Source organism: Equus przewalskii, chromosome 9 (assembly GCF_037783145.1).
Source record: "Equus przewalskii isolate Varuska chromosome 9, EquPr2, whole genome shotgun sequence".
In the NCBI taxonomy this organism is placed as follows: Eukaryota; Metazoa; Chordata; class Mammalia; order Perissodactyla; family Equidae; genus Equus; species Equus przewalskii.
The window spans coordinates 4036161-4056877 of NC_091839.1; the positions used below are offsets into that span (position 1 = coordinate 4036161).

The following is a 20717-nucleotide window of genomic DNA, read 5'->3' on the forward strand; positions in this document are numbered from 1 at the left end:
CTGTGCGCAGGGCGCGGCCGTTGTCCGGGCCGTTGGCGCACACGTGGTTTGTGGAAGTCTCGAGGCGGGCGCGGGCGGGGGCAGGCTGCGGGCTGCGGGGCCGAAGCCCCGAGGGCGCCCGCGGCGGCGTCCAGGTCGGAGGGCGGAGCGCGTGGCCCGGGTTGCGTGGCGGGCCGGGGCGGCGGGGCCGGAGCTGGGCGCGCGGGGGTCCGCGGCGGCGAGCGGAGAGGAGGCGGGGGCGCACGGGGGGCGGAGGCCCGCGCTGCGAGAGAGGCTGTTCTTGTGCCAAAAGTTCACTGTGAGTGAGTAGCGACGGGGAGGCCGGCGAGGGGCGCGGCCGCGACGCTGCGTGTCTTTGCAGGGCCTGCAGCGCGCCGGCGGCGAGGCGCAGGAAGATGCTCGAGGTCCTGGTGCTGAAGGTGAGCCAGCGCGAAGCCCCCGGGCCGGCGGTGACCCTCTACCCCCCGTGCAGGGTCCGTCCCGGCCGGGGACGCGGGTCTTTGGACCGCGGGGACGGGTACCAGATACGATCCCGGACTTAATTTGAGATAAACTACGTGAAATTTTAGTCCAGGTGTGGCCATGCACTGATTGCGATATCCTTAGAGTAGAAAGTTATCCGTTGTTCCTCTGAAATTCAAATTTAACTGGGTGTCCTGTATCTAATTCTGGAACCTTAGGAGGAGGGACAGACGGTAATCCCTTCTCCCACGTACCCCGTCGCGGATCGGTGTTGGGTGAGGGCCCCCTCGTGCTCCCGGTCCTTGGACACGGGGACCCTGACTTCTTCCTCTCCCCCGACGCGGGTCCTCTCCGGTGGGTCCCCACCCTTTGGCCCCTTGGGGCTGCGGCCCTGGACAGGAGCGGGGGTGTAACACTCAACCCCCGTGCCCGGCACACGCGCCCCTCCCGGCTTCACTCGTGGGGAACCCTGCCCTCTCGCGCGGGGGGACCCTGGCCCCTCCTCCCCACGCGGGCGCCTCGGGGCTCAGATTCTCGGAGTTGGGGGTGGCGGCGGGGCTCGCCTGGGTGGACAGCTGCGGTTTCGGCTCTGAGTCAGGCGGTGCTCCTTGGTGATGCAGGAGACTCCGAAGGCCTGGTGTGTTCACCATGTTACGTGGAGGAAGCAGTTTACAAAGCAGAGCAGAGGGGTGGGTTTCGGTTACTGGGAAAAGGAAATATAAGTCGCTTAAAAAAAATCATACTTTAGTAGGCAGAGGAGAGGGACGTAGCAAATGATGGGATTTTTTAAAACCATCAACTTTCCTGCTCCTGTTTTATGTCTTATGTAATTTACATGCACAGAGATTCACAAATGTTTGAAGTAGCTGAGTCTTAAGGAGGGTTTGCTCTGAGCCCTTTAGGGGTTTCAGATCCAACTGGCAAGCTTCTCTCCACCATCAGTCCTAAATATGCCAGTCCGACTTCTCCTTTAGGAAAAGACAGGGTTCTTCCAGATACGGAGCCTGCCACGTGCAAATCCATTAGGGCAGAACTTTGGCAGGAGGAACGAACCCCTCTTCTCAGTTGGACCCAAGAACCCTTTTCTCTACCCCCTCAGCTCTGGTCTGCTCCCGCTTCCGGTTCTTACCGGGCTCACACTGACCACAGCCTCTGTCCAGTATGGGAGTACTTCCCCACGTGTCCTGCAGGCACCACTTGTAGTTCTCCAGATTAATTTAGCTTTTACATGGATAAAAATATTTCTGCCTGGTATCTGTCAACAGATGAATGGATAAGCAAAATGTGGGATATGCATATGATGGACTATTCTTCAACCTTAAAAAGGAGGGAAATTCTGACACATGCTACAACATGGAAGAACCTTGAGGACATGTGTTAAGTGAAATAAGCCAGATAGAAAAGGACAAATAACTGTATGATTCCACCTGGCCCCTGGAGTAGTTAGATTCATAGAGAAAGTGGAATGCTGTTTCCCAGGGGCTGGGGGTGGGATGAATGGGAGTTACTATTTAATGGGTATAGAGTTTCACTTTTGCAAGATGAGGAGAGTTCTGGAGATGGATGGTAATGAAGGTAGCACAATATGAGTGTAGTTAATGCCACTGAATATGGTTAAGGTGGTAAATTTTATGTGTAGTTTACAGTTAAAAATAAAATTTAATTTTAGTGGTTTTGTATTCATTTTAGTATATTTAGAAGTGAAAACACAACTAGCATTACGAACCTGTTAGGGTGAGGCTGATGAAGAAAAAAGTGTTGATTAAAAATGTATATTCAGAAAGCAGCCCAGGCAACATGCGGTTGTGTAAGAGGTTAGTAAGGGAGAGTGCAGTGAGGCACGAGTGGGGTGGTGTACATGTGGGCTTGTTTTCCCAGAAGGGCTGCAAGGGAAAAGGATTGGCCGTGTCATCCTCGATCGGAAAGGGGATCCGCACCGAAAAAGTCCCAGGGCCATTGGTCCTACAGTCAAGCTATGTTAGTCGACAGGACCACTTACATTTTAGGACGGTGAGGCATGGACCCTTCAAGTGGACAGCTTTTGCCAGGAGGGGTGGTGGAAGGAGCTAAACAAGCTCTTACAGACATGGGTGAAATTCTGGAAGCTACAGGCTGTGACCTCACTAATGTGATCAGAACAGTTGTTACGCTGGCTGGCATCATAAAGTCAGTACCGCCCGTGAAATCTGCAAACGGTATTTCAGGCGCAGTTTTCCTGCTTCCCAGGCTGCTGCTTTGCGCAGAGGAGGCCATGCTGAGGTTGAAGCAATAGCTGTCCAGGGACCTCTCATGACAGCCAGTCTACAAGTGGGCCAAGCGTTGTTTAGTCTGGAATTTTCATAATGGTGTAAAATTGATGTCTTAATTTTTACAGTTGATGTTGGGAAGTCTGAGTTTGAGTAAAATAGCAAATGTTATTGTGGAAATACCATATACTAAGGGGAATTGAACATGAAGGATAGAGAATATTATAAATCAGTTTGTATATATATATACATCAGTTAAACTGATGTTATAACTTACACTTAGACACACTCATTACTGAATGTGGAAAAAGACACTCCTTACGTAGTTACTCAGATAAATTAAAGGGAAGTAACATGTAGGAACGCTGAGTTACTATTCTAGAGAAATAGTTTCAATTAAATCCAATTAATTTAATGATGTGAAGTGTTTAGTTATCATGCCAGATATATGATTCTGCTTTTACTTAAGTAAAATTAAAGTATTCGTTTGAATGGTAGAGGTCAAGGAGAAGAAAGCGGACCAAAATTTTATGTAAATATTTCTTTAATGAAAATAAAATAGACATGCAGAAAAAAGAAAAGAAAAGCACCATGTCTGGCTGATGATGGCAGTGTGGGCAGGTTGCTTCATAGCCCTGGGGGGGCAGCGGCCGTCCTTGGTGCCAGAGGTGGAGTTGGGAGCCCGTCCCCTCCTAGTAAAGGATGTGGAAGAAAGTGCAACTTGAACCACTTCTTCTGCTGGCTGGCAAAACTGACCCCAGCCTGGCCTGCATTTTCTAGGTTTTAGAAGCAGATTTTTAAATAACAAAACATTCTAGCAACTTCAAAGGATCTATGCTACCTTAAGAAAATTTATTTATTTGTATTTTAGAGATTGGCACCTGAGCTGTTGCCAATCTTTTTTTTTCTCTCCTGCTTTTTCTCCCCTAATCCCCCCAGTACATTGCTGTATATTTTTAGTCGTGGGTCCTCCTAGTTGTGGCACGTGGGACGCCGCCTCAATGTGGTCTGATGAGTGGTGGCATGGATCCGGACCAGTGAAACCCTGGGCCGCCAAAGCTGGAGCACACGAACTTAACCACTTGGCCACGGGGCCGGCCCCCCAAAATTTATTTTAAACGTTTTTTCCAAACTTGATATTTTGGAGATTTTCAAACATAAAAACAAGTTATAATAACAATGTTGAGAATAACCATATATCCCACACCTAGACTCAACAATTGTTAATGTTCTGTTGCATTTGCATATTTCTTGATAAATATGTGTATATAAAATTATTTACTTTTTTTTACTGAACCATTTGAAAATTAGTTGAGAACTCTAAATACTTGGACGTGTTTCCTAAGAGCAAAGACTCTCTTCAATAACCACAATATAATTATCATACTTGAGAAATTTAACATTGGTACAATACTGTTGCCTAATATATAGTCCAGACCTGAATTTCTCCAGTTGTCCCAATAATGTCTTCTATAACTTGTTTTCTCTGATCCAGGACCCAATCAGAAATTAGGCATTGTATTTAGTTGTGGCCTTTTAGTTTCCTTAAATTTAAGCCAGTTTTCCTGGCTTTTTTGTATCTTTGTTGTCATTGAAATTTATAAAGAGCGAGGGCAGTTGCTTTGCAAAATATTCCTCACTTTGGGTTTGTCTGTCTGTTTCCTCATGATGTGTTTAGGTTAAACGTTTTTAGTAAAAATACTGCGTAGATGATGTCACATCAGAGGACGAGAAGCTTTTTTAAAAAATCATTACTTTTGATTTAAAATAATTTAAAAATCTAACTTTTTGTTAGGAAATATTCTGGACATACAAAAAAGTATAGAAAATATGATCATAAACACCTAGACATTCACCACCAAGCTTTGTCAAGTGTTAACATTTTCACGTATTTGTTTCACGTCTGTAAACGATTTTTTAAATTGAGGTGTAATTTATATATAGTAAATTCGTTATTTTTAATGAGAGTTCTGTGATATTTTGAAAAATTCATACAATCCTGTAATCACTAGCACGATTAAGATGGGGAACAGTTCTATCACCCCCCACCCAGATAGTCATTTCTTTCCCCACCCCTGGTCCTTGGCAACCACTGATCTGTTTTCCTCCCTATTAGTTTTGCCTTTTCCAGAATGGCATAAAAATGGAATTTTGCATATAGACTCATACAGTAGTATGTAGCCTTTGTGTCTGGCTTCTTTGACTTAATACAATGCATTTGAGACTAATTTATCTTGTTGCATGTATCGGTAGTGTCCTCCTTTTTATTGATAAGTCATATTCCATTGTATGGATATGTGACAGTTTGTTTATACAATCAGCAGCTGAAGGCCATTTGAGTTGTTTCTGGTTTGGGGAGATTATAAAGAAAGCTATAAACTTTACATGTAGGTTTTTGTGTGAACACAAGTTTTCGTTTCACGGGTAAATATCTAGGCTTGGGTTTCTGCACGTTTAACTTTATGAGAAACTTTTCCAAAGTAACTGCACCATTTTGGAGTCCCGTGAGCAACATACAAGAATTCTAGTTGCTCTGCATCCTCATCAGCACTTGATATTGTCGGTTTTATAAATATTAGCCATTCTAGTAGGTGTTTAATGTTATTGTCACCAAAAGTTTGGTCTCTGAACCTGGTGCCAACCCAAATAATGAGAACAGAGTTTTGGGTGAAAAGGAAAGAAAGTTTTTATTTTCTTTGCCAGGCAAAGGGAATAGCAGCAGGCTAGCACTTTAGGAAGTCTTGGCTCCCCGTGTAGAAGTGGGTAATAAGGGGTTTTAAGAATTGCAGGGAATGTGGCTGCTCGCAGGGAGGGGGAGCCTGTGGCCTTGCTGGCTTTTTTCCACCAGCTCGGTGCTTTTCCACCAGCCTGCATTTGGCCTTGTGAGGCTGTTTGCTGGGAGGATGGTGAGATGAGGGAATCTGCAGGCAGGTGTCCTTAGTCGTCTGCCTCCTGGTGGATAGTGGATTCTGGTGTGGGGAAGCTTGTCTACTGACACAGAGGTTTCTCTTTGGGGATGTGTAGGACACGATAACCAGACCCCTTTGTTGCAGGATGTTATCCAGACTCCCCAGAACTGGCGTTATTCTTAAGTCCTAAAGGAGGGAGCGTAAGCAGAGGAACTCGAGGAAGGAAAGGTTGTATGTGCTTTGAATTGCCAGCCTTGGCTCCTGGGAAAGTGTTACTTCAGATAAGGGAGACATTGCCCGTCAGGTTGTTGTTTAACCTGTATACTTCTAATTTTAGATAAAAACAGCCCAGGGCAGCATCTCGTTGTGGTTTTAATTTGCATTTGCCTAACAACAAATGATGTGTTAATCATCTTTTCATGTGCTTGTTTGCCATCCTTCCATGTTTTTTGGTCAAGTGGCTGTTTTGTTTTCTTATTATTGAGTTTTTAGAGTTCTTCATGTATTCTGGTTAAAGTTCTTTGTCGGGTATGTGATTTGCAGATATTTTCTCCCAGCTTTTGGCTAATCTTTTCTTAACAGTGTCTTTCAAAGAGTAGAAGTTTGTAATTTGGATTAAGTCCAATTTATCAATTTCTGCTTCTCTGAATTATACTTTTGGTGTTATATCTAATAAATCTTTGCCTAACCTACATCCACAAAGATATCCCTCTATGTATTCTGTTAGAAATTTTATAGTTTTATATGATCCATTTGAGTTGATTTCTGTATAAGGTACAAGGAATGGATCAAAGTTCATTTTTGTGCATATGGATGCCTAATTGTTACAGCATGATTTGAAACAACTGCCTTTTCTCCATTTAATTGCCTTGTGCCTTTATTGAAAATCAATTGACCATAGAGGCCAGCCCAGTGGCACAGTGGTTAAGTTTGCACGTTCTGCTTCTCGGCAGCCTGGGGTTCGCCGGTTCGGATCCCAGGTGTGGACATGGCACTGCTTGGCAAAAGCCATGCTGTGGTAGGCGTCCCATGTATAAAGTAGAGGAAGATGGGCACGATGTTAGCTCACAGTCTTCCTCAGCAAAAAGAAGAGGATTGTCAGTAGTTAGCTCAGGGCTAATCTTCCTCAAAAAAAAAAAAAAAGAAAGAAAATCAATGGACCATAAATGTGTGGGTCTATTTCTGCTCTGTTGATTTATGTATCTATGCTTTCTTCAGTTACCACACTGTTCTGATTACTGTACCTTTACGGTAAGTCTTGAAATCACATAGTGTGTGTCTTCTAGCTGTGTGGTGGTTCTTCAGATTTATTTGGACTGTTCTGGTTCCTTTGCCTTTCCAATAGGAATTTCATAATTTAGTGTGTTGATTTCTTAATTCGTGCTGGAATTGAATTGTATTTATAGATCCTTTTGGGGAAAAGCAACATCTTAACCCATGAACACTGTATATCTGCATTAAAATTCCTCTTTGATTTCTTTCATCAGTGGTTTTGTAACCAAACTCAATGAGTCTGTCTCTTGGTGAGTGCGGAGCCAAAAAGCACAACCAAGGCTGAAGTGGGTGAAGAAAAAAAGGTTTGCTGCATGTACAAGCAATGGAGAACACTGGGGATAGCTCGCAAAGCAGTGCCTGCCCCCTTCCCCAGTTTAGTGCGGTGGAGACTACACCAGAGTGCAGAGGATATGTTACAACTGTGTAACAACTGGGCCTAATGAGGGCGCGTGTGCAGGCCCTTACATAGTGAATTCAAGGCACCATTACATACCGAGATCAGTGTAACACGCCTTTACATAACGAGGTCAAGGTATTATTATATAACGGGTCCAAGGTAACTTTTGGACTCTCAGAGCTGGAGCAATTTGCAAGGGTCCTGCTGGAACCATGTAAGTTTCCCTGCAGGATGGCAACATCTGCAAAAAATGAGGTCATCAGCTTCTGAAAAACAGCACGTTTAGTTTTCTCCTTGTCTGGAAAACACTTGACAGACGGTGTTTAGTTTCAGATCACATTTTCATTAACTCTTTCCTCGCCTGGTTTCTGGTCATATTTTGTACCTCTCAGCATACAAATTTTGCACATATTTTGTTAGATTTATTCCTAAGAAATTCCTGTGTTTTTGTTGCTGTTGCAAATGATACTATTTTTTAGCTTTAAATGTCCAATTTTCATTGCTGAAATATAGATGTACAATTGAATATACTATATTACCTTGTACCCTGGAACCTTGCTAAAGTCACTTATTAGTTCTAGTTTATATTTTGTCGACTTTTTAGGATTTTCTGTGTAGATATTCTCATTTGTGAATAGGAACAGTTTTCTTTCTTCTTTTCCAATCTTCAGTCTCTTTCTCTTCTTACTGTGCTGACGAGGACCTCTAGTACAATGCTGAATAGGCGTGGTCAGTGCACCACCAGTGAAGTTTTTATTTTGTATGCTCCACGTTTTAGTTCTGGAATTAACCTTCTCCCAAGGTTTTTCTTTTTTTTCTAGTTCCCATTTCTTTTGTGAGATCCTTGTTTTTCAACATCTGGGCAATCTTGGGCTCACTTTCTATTGGCTATTTTTCTTCTTGGCTGTGTATCACATTTTCATTTGTTTTCGTGTCTGGTAAGTGTGTATGTTACACTGCACGCTGTGGTTTACGCGTCTGGAAAGTGTGTAGGTTACGCTGCACGCTGCGGTTTACGCGTCTGGTAAGTGTGTAGGTTACGCTGCACGCTGGGGTTTACGCGTCTGGTAAGTGTGTAGGTTACGCTGCACGCTGTGGTTTACGCGTCTGGTAAGTGTGTAGGTTACGCTGCACACTGGGGTTTACGCGTCTGGTAAGTGTGTAGGTTACGCTGCACGCTGGGGTTTACGCGTCTGGTAAGTGTGTAGGTTACCCTGCACGCTGTGGTTTACGCGTCTGGTAAGTGTGTAGGTTACACTGCATGCTGTGGTTGTGGTGAACAGTGTGGACTTGCAGTTCAGTCGCTGCCTCTCCGTCTGCACTTCAGGAGGCGTGGTTTATGGTTTGCTCACCTGCTTGGTTTTTTTTTTTTTTAAAGATTTTATTATTTCCTTTTTCTCCCCAAAGCCCCCCGGTACGTAGTTGTATATTCTTCGTTGTGGGTCCTTCTAGTTGTGGCATGTGGGACGCTGCCTCAGTGTGGCTTGATGAGCAGTGCCATGTCCGCGCCCAGGATTCGAACCAACGAAACACTGGGCCGCCTGCAGCGGAGCGCGCGAACCCAACCACTCGGCCACGGGGCCAGCCCCTCACCTGCTTGGTTTTGCCTTAGTGATAGAGCACATCCTGTTTGTCCTGCAACATGGTCTTTACTTCGCAGGCGTACGGGAGGGAGACAGTTCCTCTACCCTCTAGGTCCTTCTGGCTGCTCTAAGAATTAAATTGACAAGAGATAGAATAACAGGAGAGAATCAAACAAAGCTTTGTAGCATGTATACAGGGGAGAAACCCAGGAAAACTGAGTAACTTGCCAGAATGGCCGAAGTCACCACCTTAAATCCATCTTCAGCTAAAGACAAAGGAGAATGTTTGGGGTAGCGGTTTGGACTTCAAAGGGGAGGAAGGCACTTCACACGGAGGTGGAAAAGTGAATGTTTGATAAACAGGCGTTTGCTGGGCCGTCTATGGACACTGGAACCTGAAAGAGATCTTTTGAATGGCCTTTGCCGGATGCCATCCTTTCTCCTACACCTAGAGTTATCTCTGGTGATAGCTCCCTCCTGGGACAGACCTTCTGTCTTAAATTCTTTTAGGCAGTTAGGAGGAAGGTCAAAGTTTCTTTCAGAGTCTTTGGTCCTTAAAAATAATCAAGGCAAAGAGACACATTTTGGGGGTGGCCAGTTCTGATCCCCTACACAGGCATAGCACTGGAGGGGTTTCTGGAGCGCTCGAGGTGCTTGCTAAGCCTCTTCAGCTTGCCAGGACCCTGACTGCAAACTGTGTTTCCTGTGATGGATGTCAGAGAGGAACAGAGCTGGACGCTAGTTAAAGCAGCGAGAACGTTCTTCAGTGACTGCGGCCGCAGTGAAGGAGCCGAGCTCCATTCCGGTTTGTGCAGAGGTGACCAGGCATTTTAAAGGGAGAATGAGGAAGAGGCGGGGAGGGGCTCCCGTGACCAATACCACAGGGTGGTCAGTGCCAGTGTGATCAGGCCCGTGTCTGCTAGCCGGGAGTCAGGCTTCTGGCTCCCCCCGGAGACCAGGAGACGGAGGCCCTGGCCTTCCTGATGATTCAGAGGAACGGCTCAGGCCCTGGGGCAGGACTTCCTCCCGAGGGGCAGGAGAGGCATGCACATCCCAAAGGGACGGGAAGGCTTCCCAGCTGTGAGTCCTTCTAGTGACTGCTCTAAGAGAGGGAGGTCGAGGGCCAGTGTCAGGTGTGGGCTGGAACAAACAGGAAATTCTCCTGGCAGCCTGGCGCTTCTCGGGCAGGCATGTTAGAGGGGCTGGGGCGTGCTGCTGGAAGCCACGCTGGAGTTGGGGCAGCCTCTGATGCCGAGAGTTCTGCAGGCGTCCTGGGCCGCAGCTCTGGCTCTCTATTTCCGCTGGCCTTCCAACTGTTGCTTTTCTCTGGAACTTGGCGTCTTGCCTGTGCAATTCAGGGTCGGCCAAGGGTTCAAGGGGCTTTTGTGTGTAGACTTCAGGGCTCTCAGCCCCTCAGTGCCTCTCTTCCAGAATTTCTCCCCTAATTTACAGCAGCTCTGGCGGCCCTAACTCTGTTCTCTGGTTCCTCAAGCCACAAACACTGTGGCTTGCTGCTCATGTTGCAGCTGCTTGCACCACCTGGACTGGGGAGTGTTCTCTGCGAAGCTCTGTGCAGACATGGATGTCACCCAGCGACAGTGCTCCTTTCAAGGACCGAATCCCCTCCAGTTTGGGCCTGCTTTGGGGAGCTCTTCAGGCCCTTCACGTAGTTATTTTGTGTTTTTTCCAGGTTTCAGCATTGTTCCTTGCAGATGGGTTGGTCCATACAAACTCATCTGCCATTACTGGAACCAGAACGGCTAGCTGTTCTTTTTTCCAACTATTTATTATAAAAATGTTTAAACATTCAGAAAAATAGAAAGAATGCTAATGGGAACATCTGTACTCCTGCCACCTGGTATCTAGGATCCAAATCATTGCTTTTAGGCCCTTTCAGGAGGCAACATGGGGAAATGAATACATTTGAAAAATCGTGAGTTCCTACTGATGTTTTCAATTCAAATTTAAGTTTTCATTTTATTTTGTACCTTTTCTCTGACAATGAAAATCTTGGTTTCTAATAATGTTAATAGATAAAGATACATTCAGAGAAGTCTGGCTTTATCCCTGCCCCTTCTGCCCCATTCCGGCCTCCTCTGTAATAGTTTATATCTGTTTTGGTTTATCTTCCATCATTTCTTTCTTTTAATTTGAACAGACTGTACATATATTCACATTTCCTTCTCTTTCTGACGAAAGACATAGAATACTAAAAACATTGCTCCGGACCTTGCTTTTGTACTTATTATGGATATTTTCAAAATACAGGAGATCAAGAGTATTTATCTGTTTGCTTTTTGAGTCACAATACAGAATTAAAAGTTACTTACATATTATTGCTTACGTGTTTTAGAATTTTATCTTTGAGTCTTTGGTTTTTTTCCCAGCTTTATTGAAATATGTTTGACATATAACATTGTGTGAGTTGAAGGTGTGCAATGTGATGATTTGAAATATATAGGTATTGAGGGTCTTTTTTCTTTGGTCTGACCATTGAAGACAGAGGCACTGGTCAGGAATTTGTTAGATCACTTAAATTAGAAACAGTTGTGGTTCTAAGGTTTATGTTATTTTATGATTCTACTTTTAATCATGTATTGCTTTGTTTGTCTTTTAAAATTTTACAGATTGAAGATCCAGGTTGTTTCTGGGTTATTATAAAAGGATGTAGTTCCTTTTTAGATCATGAAGCTGACTATCAAAAACTAAATAGTGCCATGAATGACTTCTATAACAGAATGTGTCACGATATAGAAATAAAACCGCTAATGTTGGAAGAAGGGCAGGTATGTATCTAAATGTGCTTTAAGCGCTGTGTCTTGAAATACTACCGCAAATGTAAAATATTTTGGCAACTAATATGATCAAAGCGTCTAGGGAATTTTAATTACTTGTAATCATTGCCCCACGTTAGGTTCTTTGGTTGCACAAGATTCAGACGAGTCACGCTAAGTGGCGGTTGTTGTATTGGGTTCCTGTGGGGCAGCAGGAGATGAAAGGTCATCTAAATTCAGGCACTGGGGCCGTCCTCCTGGGGCTGGGAACCAGAGGATTATTCTAGATCATCAGGTGTGATGTGCTAAGGTGTGGGGACCTTAGCAAAGAGAGCACGGCGGTTTTCAATCTGGGGCTGATGCCTCCCTTTTGGTTGCTCATGACTTTGGCCAACTCCTGCTTCTTTACTTTCCCTACTCCACATTATGGCCCCTCCTTCCTTCCTTTTTTGCACTCTCAGCTCTCATGCCTATGGTCCGACTCTCTCTACAGGTCACTCATTTCTCAGAAGAGTTTGAATTTTTATAATAGCATGATAGGAGAAGATTTAGAAACTCTTTATGAGAAAAATTAGAAATAATTTTAATTCCTTCCCCCACCAAAAATTATCGTTAATAACATTTATTATTTTTTTTCTATACCGTTGACTTGTTGAAGAAAAGAAACCAAGTCAATTGTCCTTTTAAAATCTTCCACATTTTGGACAACCTGATTGTTTCCTTGTGGTGGTGGTGACATTTCCCTCTATCGCTTGTGTTTTGTGTTGACCGATAGTTAAATATAAAACTTTGGTTCAATATAGGGTAACTTTTTTCCCCCCAAAGAATGATGGGTGCTGTGAGCCTCATCTTGTATTGAATTGGGAGATAGCAGGACTTCTGACGTTGCTGAGATTGACTGCTGGATTCTGCTGGCGGCGGCCTGTGCCCTGCCATGTGCTGGTGCCCCTCAGCTTTCTGTGTGATGGTTACGCCTTCCAGTGACCACCCCTGCCCAGATGAGCTCTTTCAGTTAAGCTTGTGAAATGGTCCTTTTCACCTTCCTTCTGCACTCGCGAGCTGGGTTTTCTGTAGAAAGGTGTTCCTCATCTATTAGGACCTTTTGGCTGTCCTGAAATAACAGTTCACAATGGAAAGGTAGAAAAATTGCATGATTCTTTCCCTTATCAATTTTCAGGGTAGTGATTTGTGCCTACTTGTCTGCCTTGGTGGCCAGAGGTTGATTTGTTTTTCTCTCCTTTCATTTTTTAAGTATTGTATTGTACTATATTGAGTGCTGTATTGAATATCAAGTACTATATTGAACTCATGGCTTCTATTATAATCATCAATTGTAGTCATTATTGTTGATGCTTAAATTGTCCCGTTTTTGGCCAGTGGAAGCCCTAGTATGCCAGCTCTTTGAAGTTGACTTGCTGTGTGAATTATTAACCATATTCACATCATTCCTACAAATTTCTTTGACGTAAGCTTTAAACAGAAATACCCTCCATCCTCAGGCAGGATTTCTTCTGAATCATGTGAGGCTGTCAAGGACCCATCCCTTGCGGAGTGGCCACACTGTTTCCCGACTTCACTTCTTGCAGGCAGGAACCCCCAGGGGCCCACTTCTTCCCTGTTGGGCACAGCTCTCCCCACCGGGCCACTGTATAGGCCTGTGCAGCATATTGTTGCCTGTCTGTGGATTTCAGTCAAGTTGCTGTGGCCTGGCAGTCCTGTGAGACAGTCAGGATGCCATGCGCTCTCACTTCAGCAGGGCAGTGTCCTCAAAGGGGGCTTCAGGCATTCATTCAGTCATTCAGCAAGTAGTTTTTGAAGACTTAGTACGTGCCAATCACTGTTCTGCATGCTGGGAATGTGGCAGTAATCAAAACAGACGGGAATCCACATCATCATGGAGCTGGCGTCCTGTTGGGGCGCATCCTAGACCAGTGTTAGAGGGCAGGAGAAGCCCTGGGAGGAGAACGGGGAGGATGAGGCTGGGGCTGCAATTTCCTGTGGGTCTGTGCATGATTGACAGTCATTTGTAAGCTTTGTTTTCTGATTTAAGAAGGTAAAGCGATGCATTTTCCTTATTTTACTTTATAAAAGTTGTCCTTAAAGAGTCAAAATGATTGTAGTGAGAAAAACAATGCAATAGAGTTCAGGGGCCCTGTGTTTGTATTCACCGAGGCTCTTTTACTGATGAGCAGTGTTTACCTTAGGCAGGTCCAGCCTCCTCGCATCCCCCCCTGTTACCAGCCACATACACAGGTTCTCTACCCACCACACAAGAGGGGCCAAATAAAACTGGAACACCAGGCTTATGGCAAGGAAAAGGATTTTATTTCAGGTGATGTCAGCCAGGAGACGAGAGTGAGCCTTAAATTCATCTTGTCTCCCTGAAAGATGGGAGGCAAGGGGTTTTAAAGGCTGCGTGGAATGCTGCTGCTTGCAGGGAGGGGAGCCTGTGGCCTTGCTGGTCGGTGCTTTCCCTCCAGCCCGCGTTTGGCCTTGTGAGGCTTCTTGCAGGAAGGAGAATGGCGAGATAAGGGAATCTGCAGGTGGGTGTCCTTGGTTGTCTGCCTCCCTGGTGGATGGTGGATTCTGGCACCAGGAGGCGGAGGAGTAAGCAGGGAAAGGGGAGGAGCGCCTTGGTTTTACCCCATGTATGCTGGGTTTAATGTAGGGGAACTGACATCAGGCCCGGTATCACTTCCTCTTCTGTAAGGGAAAGTGTAGGCCGAGATGATTCGGTGAGTGCCTTTCCAGTTCTCTCGTTACAGGACTGGAGATTTTAACACTGACATTTTCTCTTCATTTTGTAGGTTTGTGTGGTTTATTGTCAGGAACTAAAGTGCTGGTGCAGGGCTGTGATTAAGTCCATCGTGTCTTCAGCAGACCATTACCTGGCAGAATGTTTCCTTGTGGATTTTGCCAAGTACATTCCAGTGAAATCCAAAAAGTACGTACATATTTATTTTGCCTTATGCTCTTTAAGGAGATAAATGTCAGTTTTAAAGGAGAGTGTCAGTTATCAAAGTAAGGGGCTGGAGGTCATAAACTGGAATTTTTTAGCTTCCAGAAGGGCGGACTTGCAGGTTCCGGTTCTACAGGCCGTGAACGTGCAAGTACGTGGTCAGAATGGAGGCTCAGCAGGCGGCTCTGGCCCTCCTTCCACCGTCCTCCCTTAAAGGCAGGTGCTCTGCATCTCCTAGGTGCTCCTGGCCAGCTGCTCGTCTGTCCTGGCCTGTCCTCTTAGTGCGTTCAGGTGATGGAGTGGGTCCTTTAGGGAGGCTTGGCTGCCAGAAAGATGCTACCACGAAGCAGAAAGTCTTCTTGTCTGCAGAGAAGGGGCAGGGTGCTGGTACAGCCTCAGGTTGCGCTGAGCAGAGCATGTATTCCAGGATGTATTCCTGGTTGTCCTACTTAACAAAGTGAGGGCATCACTGTCGCATAAAGTGGGGAGACACTTCAGAAGGAGCCCTCACTGAATCCAGGACCACACATCACAGTTTGTTAGAAAACATTATGAATAAGTTGGTCTCAGTGTTTGTGGTAATTTTTTCATAGTTTCCTGTCCCAGAGTAAGAGCATATCCATTTAATAAATAAATTTGAGGACCCTTTTTCCAAAAGAGCAATGCCAAATAGTCTTCCGTTGCAATAAGAGGTTTATCTTGAATGGAAGAATTTCATGGCAAATGGTTTATCCGGCATTGGGAATTTGCAGATATTTAAGGAAAAAGTAGATGCTTTTCTAGCTTGTGATTCTGCACTTTTATAACCATAATTGTTATTAAAATAACTATTGTGTTTAACTGGGGAGATTTCCTTTTAATATTTGGTGTTTTAAGTTTAGTTTTTTTTGGGCAAGAGAATTATCTGATTAAATAGAGTGCCAGGAGGCCTCGGGGCTGGCCATACAGCCGCCTTTTCCTCTACCGTCCGAGACTAAAGATGCTCGGCTGACCACACGGCATCCTGGGGACCAGATGGTCCAAGTGGTATGTTAAAGGGGTCTGTCGTTTGCCTTAAGAAGAATGGATGTAAAACACTGAACAACTCGTTTATCAAATCTCAGTCCTTTCAGCTCTTTTGTGCAAAGTTGACAAACACTAAGTATTCAAACATCTGCTCATTTACAGAAACTTGAAGGTAATTCTGGTCATGTATTAAAATTGATATGTAAAAATTTTAAACAGAATTTGCCCCAAGGCTTGTTCATTATTACTCAGTATTTCTCCATCTAAGGGGCCCCATTAGACATTATTTTTCTAATACCCTCACCCCATGCCATGAGATGTTAACACCAAGGATATACTGAATATTGTTACTGTATGTATATCTGTGTTTTATGTGTGAAAGGAGTAAGATTTGTCCATCCCCCGGAACCAGCCTTTGCACCCTTGGGCAGATGTCTCCAAGTCCTTCCTGCTGTTGGTGGCCATATAGAAAGAGAAAGAATGGGTTTTTGTGTGTTTTGTTTTATATCAAGTATATTAATTATATTGGCATCCTTTAAATAAATATGTTATATGTAATTTTTCTTTATGTTGGAACTGTTTCTGTTTCACTGTTAAGCATCCGAGTTGCAGTAGAAACTTTTATGCAGCTTCCCTACAGAGCGAAAAAGTTCAGACTGTACTGCACAAAGCCTGTCACATTGCACATTGACCTCTGTGAAGACACGGCTGAGATTGCGTAAGTACAGCTGCTGGCAGGCACTGAGTCCTTAGTCAAAGTCTTAAACCGAGTGTGTGATGCTGTATGAAATCAGGGCCTCTTGAGAAGTGCTAAGCGATCTCAGAGGTCTCTGTTCTTCAGGACGTGCCTTCTGAGTCGGGGTGTGTCAGACCTGGCAGCCCCGCCTCCAGAGGCAGCGATTGTTGCGGTATAGAATAGGGCCACAGCTCTGTGCTTTTTGGTGTTTTTTTTTTTAACTTAGAAAAAGTAATAAATTAATTATAAAGAGAAACAATACATAGGATCATGGAGCATTAAAAAAAAAGGTCCATTGCATTCATCTCCAGCCCCGCTTCCTCCCTCCTGGAGGCCTCTGTAACCCGTTCATGCTCTGAACTTGCAGACCTTTTTCAGTGCTTTTATACGTATTCACATGCATGGAGCTTTTATGAAAATTAGAACATACTGTCTCATTTGCAAACTTAAGGTGTGTTGAAGCTCTTGGCCAATACTTGGACTCTCTTCTACTGTCATCTTTCTTGTGGGTGAATATAATTGGCATACTTTGTATACCTAACCTTTCCTCCCTTGATAGCCAATGAGATTGTTTCGAAACCATTTTGCGCTGTACATTCCCATTAGAATGCAGATAAATCCATATAAAATACATAGATGTAGAGGTGCATACACACGTGCGCATACACATCTTTCCTCTTGTTTCCTAATGTTTGGCCACACTGCCAGCATTTGTGCAGGATGCTCCCCGCACTGGGCTGCGCTGTGTCAGGCGGTATGGCTGCGATCTTTGCTGTCTAAACGAGCACTACCTGAGCTCCTGCGGGCAGCCCCATCCTCCCACGTGGCACTCCTCCTGTCCTCCCCGTCCGGCACTGTGGCACCGTGTGAAAAGCTGTAGGGAGCAGCACACTTCTGACTCAGCTTGCCCAGCTTGCACGTCCTGGCGAAGTTGCTTTGTGTTCTCTGAACTTGGAAGCTGTCTTTCTTGTGGGTGCTTTTCTGGGGTCTGTGGAGACCCGCCCCATCCCCGCCTCCCTGAGCCCCCGTCACCTGCAGTTCCCTTGACGTGGTGAGTGCGTCACTCTTGTGGCTGCCCGGCAACCCCTGCTCCTCCTCTGGCCCTCTTTCAGAGCAGCCAGCTGCTCACCCTCCCGGGCTGACTCGGGTGCCAGCCTGTCCACGCCCAGCTCTCCCTCACAGGAGTCTGTGTCCCTGTCTTTCTCGGCCCCCCCCCCCCCCGAGCCCCATGAGACCCTTCCTGCCACCACCTTGCTCCTCGGGGACCTTCGCAGCCGCAGACACGCCCAACCCTGGGATGCCCTTCAGCACAGGCCAAGGGCTTAAAGTGAGCGATCCTACTGGGTTTTGATCTCCTGCCTTTGTGTGTGCTTCATCTGGAAGGTTGTCTCAGTGTGTGTATTATAGTTTTTATAGATTTTGTCAAGTTTCCCTCCTAAAGGACTAGCAATTTGTAGTCCCATCGTTGGGGCATAGAGAAAGTGCTGCTTTTCCCACACAGCACTGAATATCATCAGGCTTTTTCATTTTTCCTTCTTTGCTGGGTGAAAATGGTATTTTGTTTTAATTTGCATTTTTCCGACTTGTAAAATTAGGTATCTCTTCCCGTGGTTAGTGTGTGTGTGTGTGTGTGTGTGTGTCTGTGTGAGTGTGTGAGAGAGAGACAGACAGGCAGACAGACACACGGACTGATTGGTGATTTACCTGTTCATAGTCTAGATTGATTCTCCTCTTGAGCCTTTTTCTTATTAGGATTCTACTACATTTTGTTATTTAAAAAAGCTTATTAGGTAATTTTTTTGTGTGTAGCAATGTTTTAGAACCAGTCTTTTTTTTTTTTTTTGCCTCCTTTTAGAAACCCTTTGTAATTCTCCTGAAGTAATGTGCTTAATATCTTTCTTAGAAAGAATAAAAATAACTAATATTTCAGTCCAGGCCCTGGGCCAAGTGCTTTGTGTACATGAGCTCATTTGATCTTTGAAACGACCCTTGGAGGATGGTGGTGGCGTCTCTGACAAATAAAACCAGTAGAGACACATGAAACACTTCACGCTAACCTTACATATTTTATTCTTGTTCCTTGCTTCCAAATACTGGTTTCCCCTGATCTTCCACCGCCTGCAGCTTTGCCTGCGATTGTCTTTCCAAAGCTTGGGGAAGGGCAAGATGGTGGAGACGAAGTGGGAGCCGGGGAACGGGCGCGGGCGGCATGAGGATTGTGGTGAGGCAGCAGGGGCTGCTCGCCACAGCCGCGCTGAGACGTGGGTTTAACCAGCCCGGAGCCCTCGCTCCGCACCAGCCCGTGCTGAACAGTGCATCCTCAGGGTCCCCGCCCGGGGAGCGTGTGTTCGGGCTGCGGAGACTGATACGTCCTAAGTCACTGGAGATGATGGTGTTGGGACAGACGATGCCCTGGTGCACGGGTCGCTCAGGATGTCCCAGGAAGGGGCCCATTCAGCGAGTCTCTGCCCTGGTGCAGGTGGCAGTGGGGAGGGGGCCTCCTGCAGGGTGCAGCAGGGTCATTGCCCCAGAGCAGAGCCAAGCTCCCCGGGACCTGCTGCGTACGTTCCACACGTAGTATCAGAGGCATCCTGCGTGCGGTTTACAGAATGTGCTCGCCTCAGATTTTTACTTAATGAAGTTGCATCTGTTCACTGTTCCAGACCCGCCAGGAAGTGGGACAGTGCAGCTGTTCAGTACTTTCAGAACATTCTAAAAGGTAAGGCCAGGCGTGGTCGCTGCAGCCTGCTTTGAGCTGCACCAAGGTGGTTTGGCCTCCTGCTGTGGAGGGGCTTGAGATACACGTGCTCCCTGTCAGACCCTCCTCATGTGTGTTCATAAGTTACTGGAGCTTCTTCCACCCCAAGTGTCACGGTGACTCTGCAGCCCTGGAATTGTGGGCGTGGATGTGGACGTAGTATTTGCAGGTGAAATTAGACAGGGGCTGATTGGGTGAGGGACCCTGACGCAGTGATGGTGCCCCTCTCTTAGTTTGCTTAGAAGCTGCAGCACTCCAAAATACATGTATGTTCATTTCAGTGAACCAACAATTGATGAAAACCTAGCTTTTTTCAGTGAGCAAGGGATAGTGGATGGATCCTTCCTGTGTAATAACCTTCGTTGCCAATTTCAGATGTGTGGGCTGTCTCAGGCACCTGCTGAGTGTGCTCTCTTTATATTGTTGACTCTGAAATAGAGTCTCATTTGCAGCATCTGTCCTGCCCCGGGAGTCATGAGCGAAGAACTGTGTCTGCCTCTTAGGGCTGTTCTGAGGAGCAGTGGCTGTGCAGTGCCTGGGTGCTGCCTGGTACCTTTTGGGGTCCTGGCCCCTCTCCTCCGCTGCCCCACTGTCTGGGTAAAGACGCAGCCGGATGCTTTGACCTGGGAGAAAGGGGAGGTTGGGCGGCTCTCCGGTTTTGGAGTTCGGGCCCTTGTGAGCCCCCGGGGGGTGCTGGGAGATAGAGTTGGGAGGGGCAGAGGGCCTGGGTTTGAATACGGCCCTGCTGTCTCTCTGACCTGGTCTCCTCACCTGTAAAACGACAATAACCACTCACCTCAAAGGACTGTGGTGGGAGTGAAATGAAACACGTTTACATAGGTCCCCACACGTGGAGCTGCTGTGTGGGTGATGGAGTCCCTGGGGCATTTGAGGGGTAGAATGGACTCAGATGAAAGACCGTGACTGCACATGTGGGTTTGGGAGTCACTGGAAGGGAAGAGAGGCCAGGAACTGTGCTCAAGGAGGTGTCAGAGGGTGGCAGGAGGGGGTGCCGTGGATGGGGACAGAGGGTGCGAGGCTGAGCCCGTGCCGGGAGAGCCTCCGCCTTGACCTCAGTGTCCTGTCCCCTTCTGCCCTGAGGCCCGGCCTGTGGCCGGAAGCCGTGGACATTGTGGTGCCTGGTCCCCATGAGTGGTTAATAGAGATGAATAGGTGAGGACAAGCCATTATTGTCTCAAGTGTGTAGTATCAGCTAATTCGTGTTTTCTTTTATGATATTTAGCAACTACCCAGGTGGAAGCCAAGTTATGTGCTGTGGAAGAAGATACTTTCGAGGTTTACCTTTATGTAACTATAAAAAACGAAAAGGTAAGTAAAAGAATTGTATTTTAAGAATATTTTATCATTACCTACAATTTTTATTTTAGCAAAACAAAGAATAAACACCAAGGAAGAAAATGTTATTCTCAGAGCATGGAAATTTCCTTAATCTTTCAGGGTTTGCCTTCGATCAGAAGTTAAGCCAGGACTATGTTTTCTTCTTTTGATTACTTTAAAAAATTACTAGTGTTTTATTTAGACAGCATTTAGTTTTCTCATTGTATGTGATATGTGCTTGTGAAGGAGTCAGATAACATAAGTAGAAAGAAGGT

The 20717-nt window shown here is 45.8% G+C and overlaps 1 protein-coding gene and 1 pseudogene across 4 annotated transcripts in view; both read left to right on the plus strand.

The window, feature by feature from the left end:
• Positions 1-20717, plus strand: part of TDRD12 (tudor domain containing 12) — an 86254-nt gene continuing 65537 nt past the window's right edge. For 2 of the 4 annotated variants that reach the window (XM_070557336.1, XM_070557337.1), the window contains exons 1-7: positions 1-134; positions 362-419; positions 11500-11658; positions 14454-14590; positions 16209-16328; positions 19010-19065; positions 20348-20433. In XM_070557336.1, the coding sequence (XP_070413437.1) occupies positions 396-419; positions 11500-11658; positions 14454-14590; positions 16209-16328; positions 19010-19065; positions 20348-20433 (582 nt within the window). In that variant the 5' untranslated portion in view covers positions 1-134; positions 362-395. The remainder of the gene's footprint in view (positions 135-361; positions 420-11499; positions 11659-14453; positions 14591-16208; positions 16329-19009; positions 19066-20347; positions 20434-20717) is intronic. The other 2 variants (XM_070557338.1, XM_070557339.1) reach the window with 1 other exon arrangement.
• LOC103547073 (2-iminobutanoate/2-iminopropanoate deaminase pseudogene) lies at positions 2260-2805 on the plus strand (annotated as a pseudogene).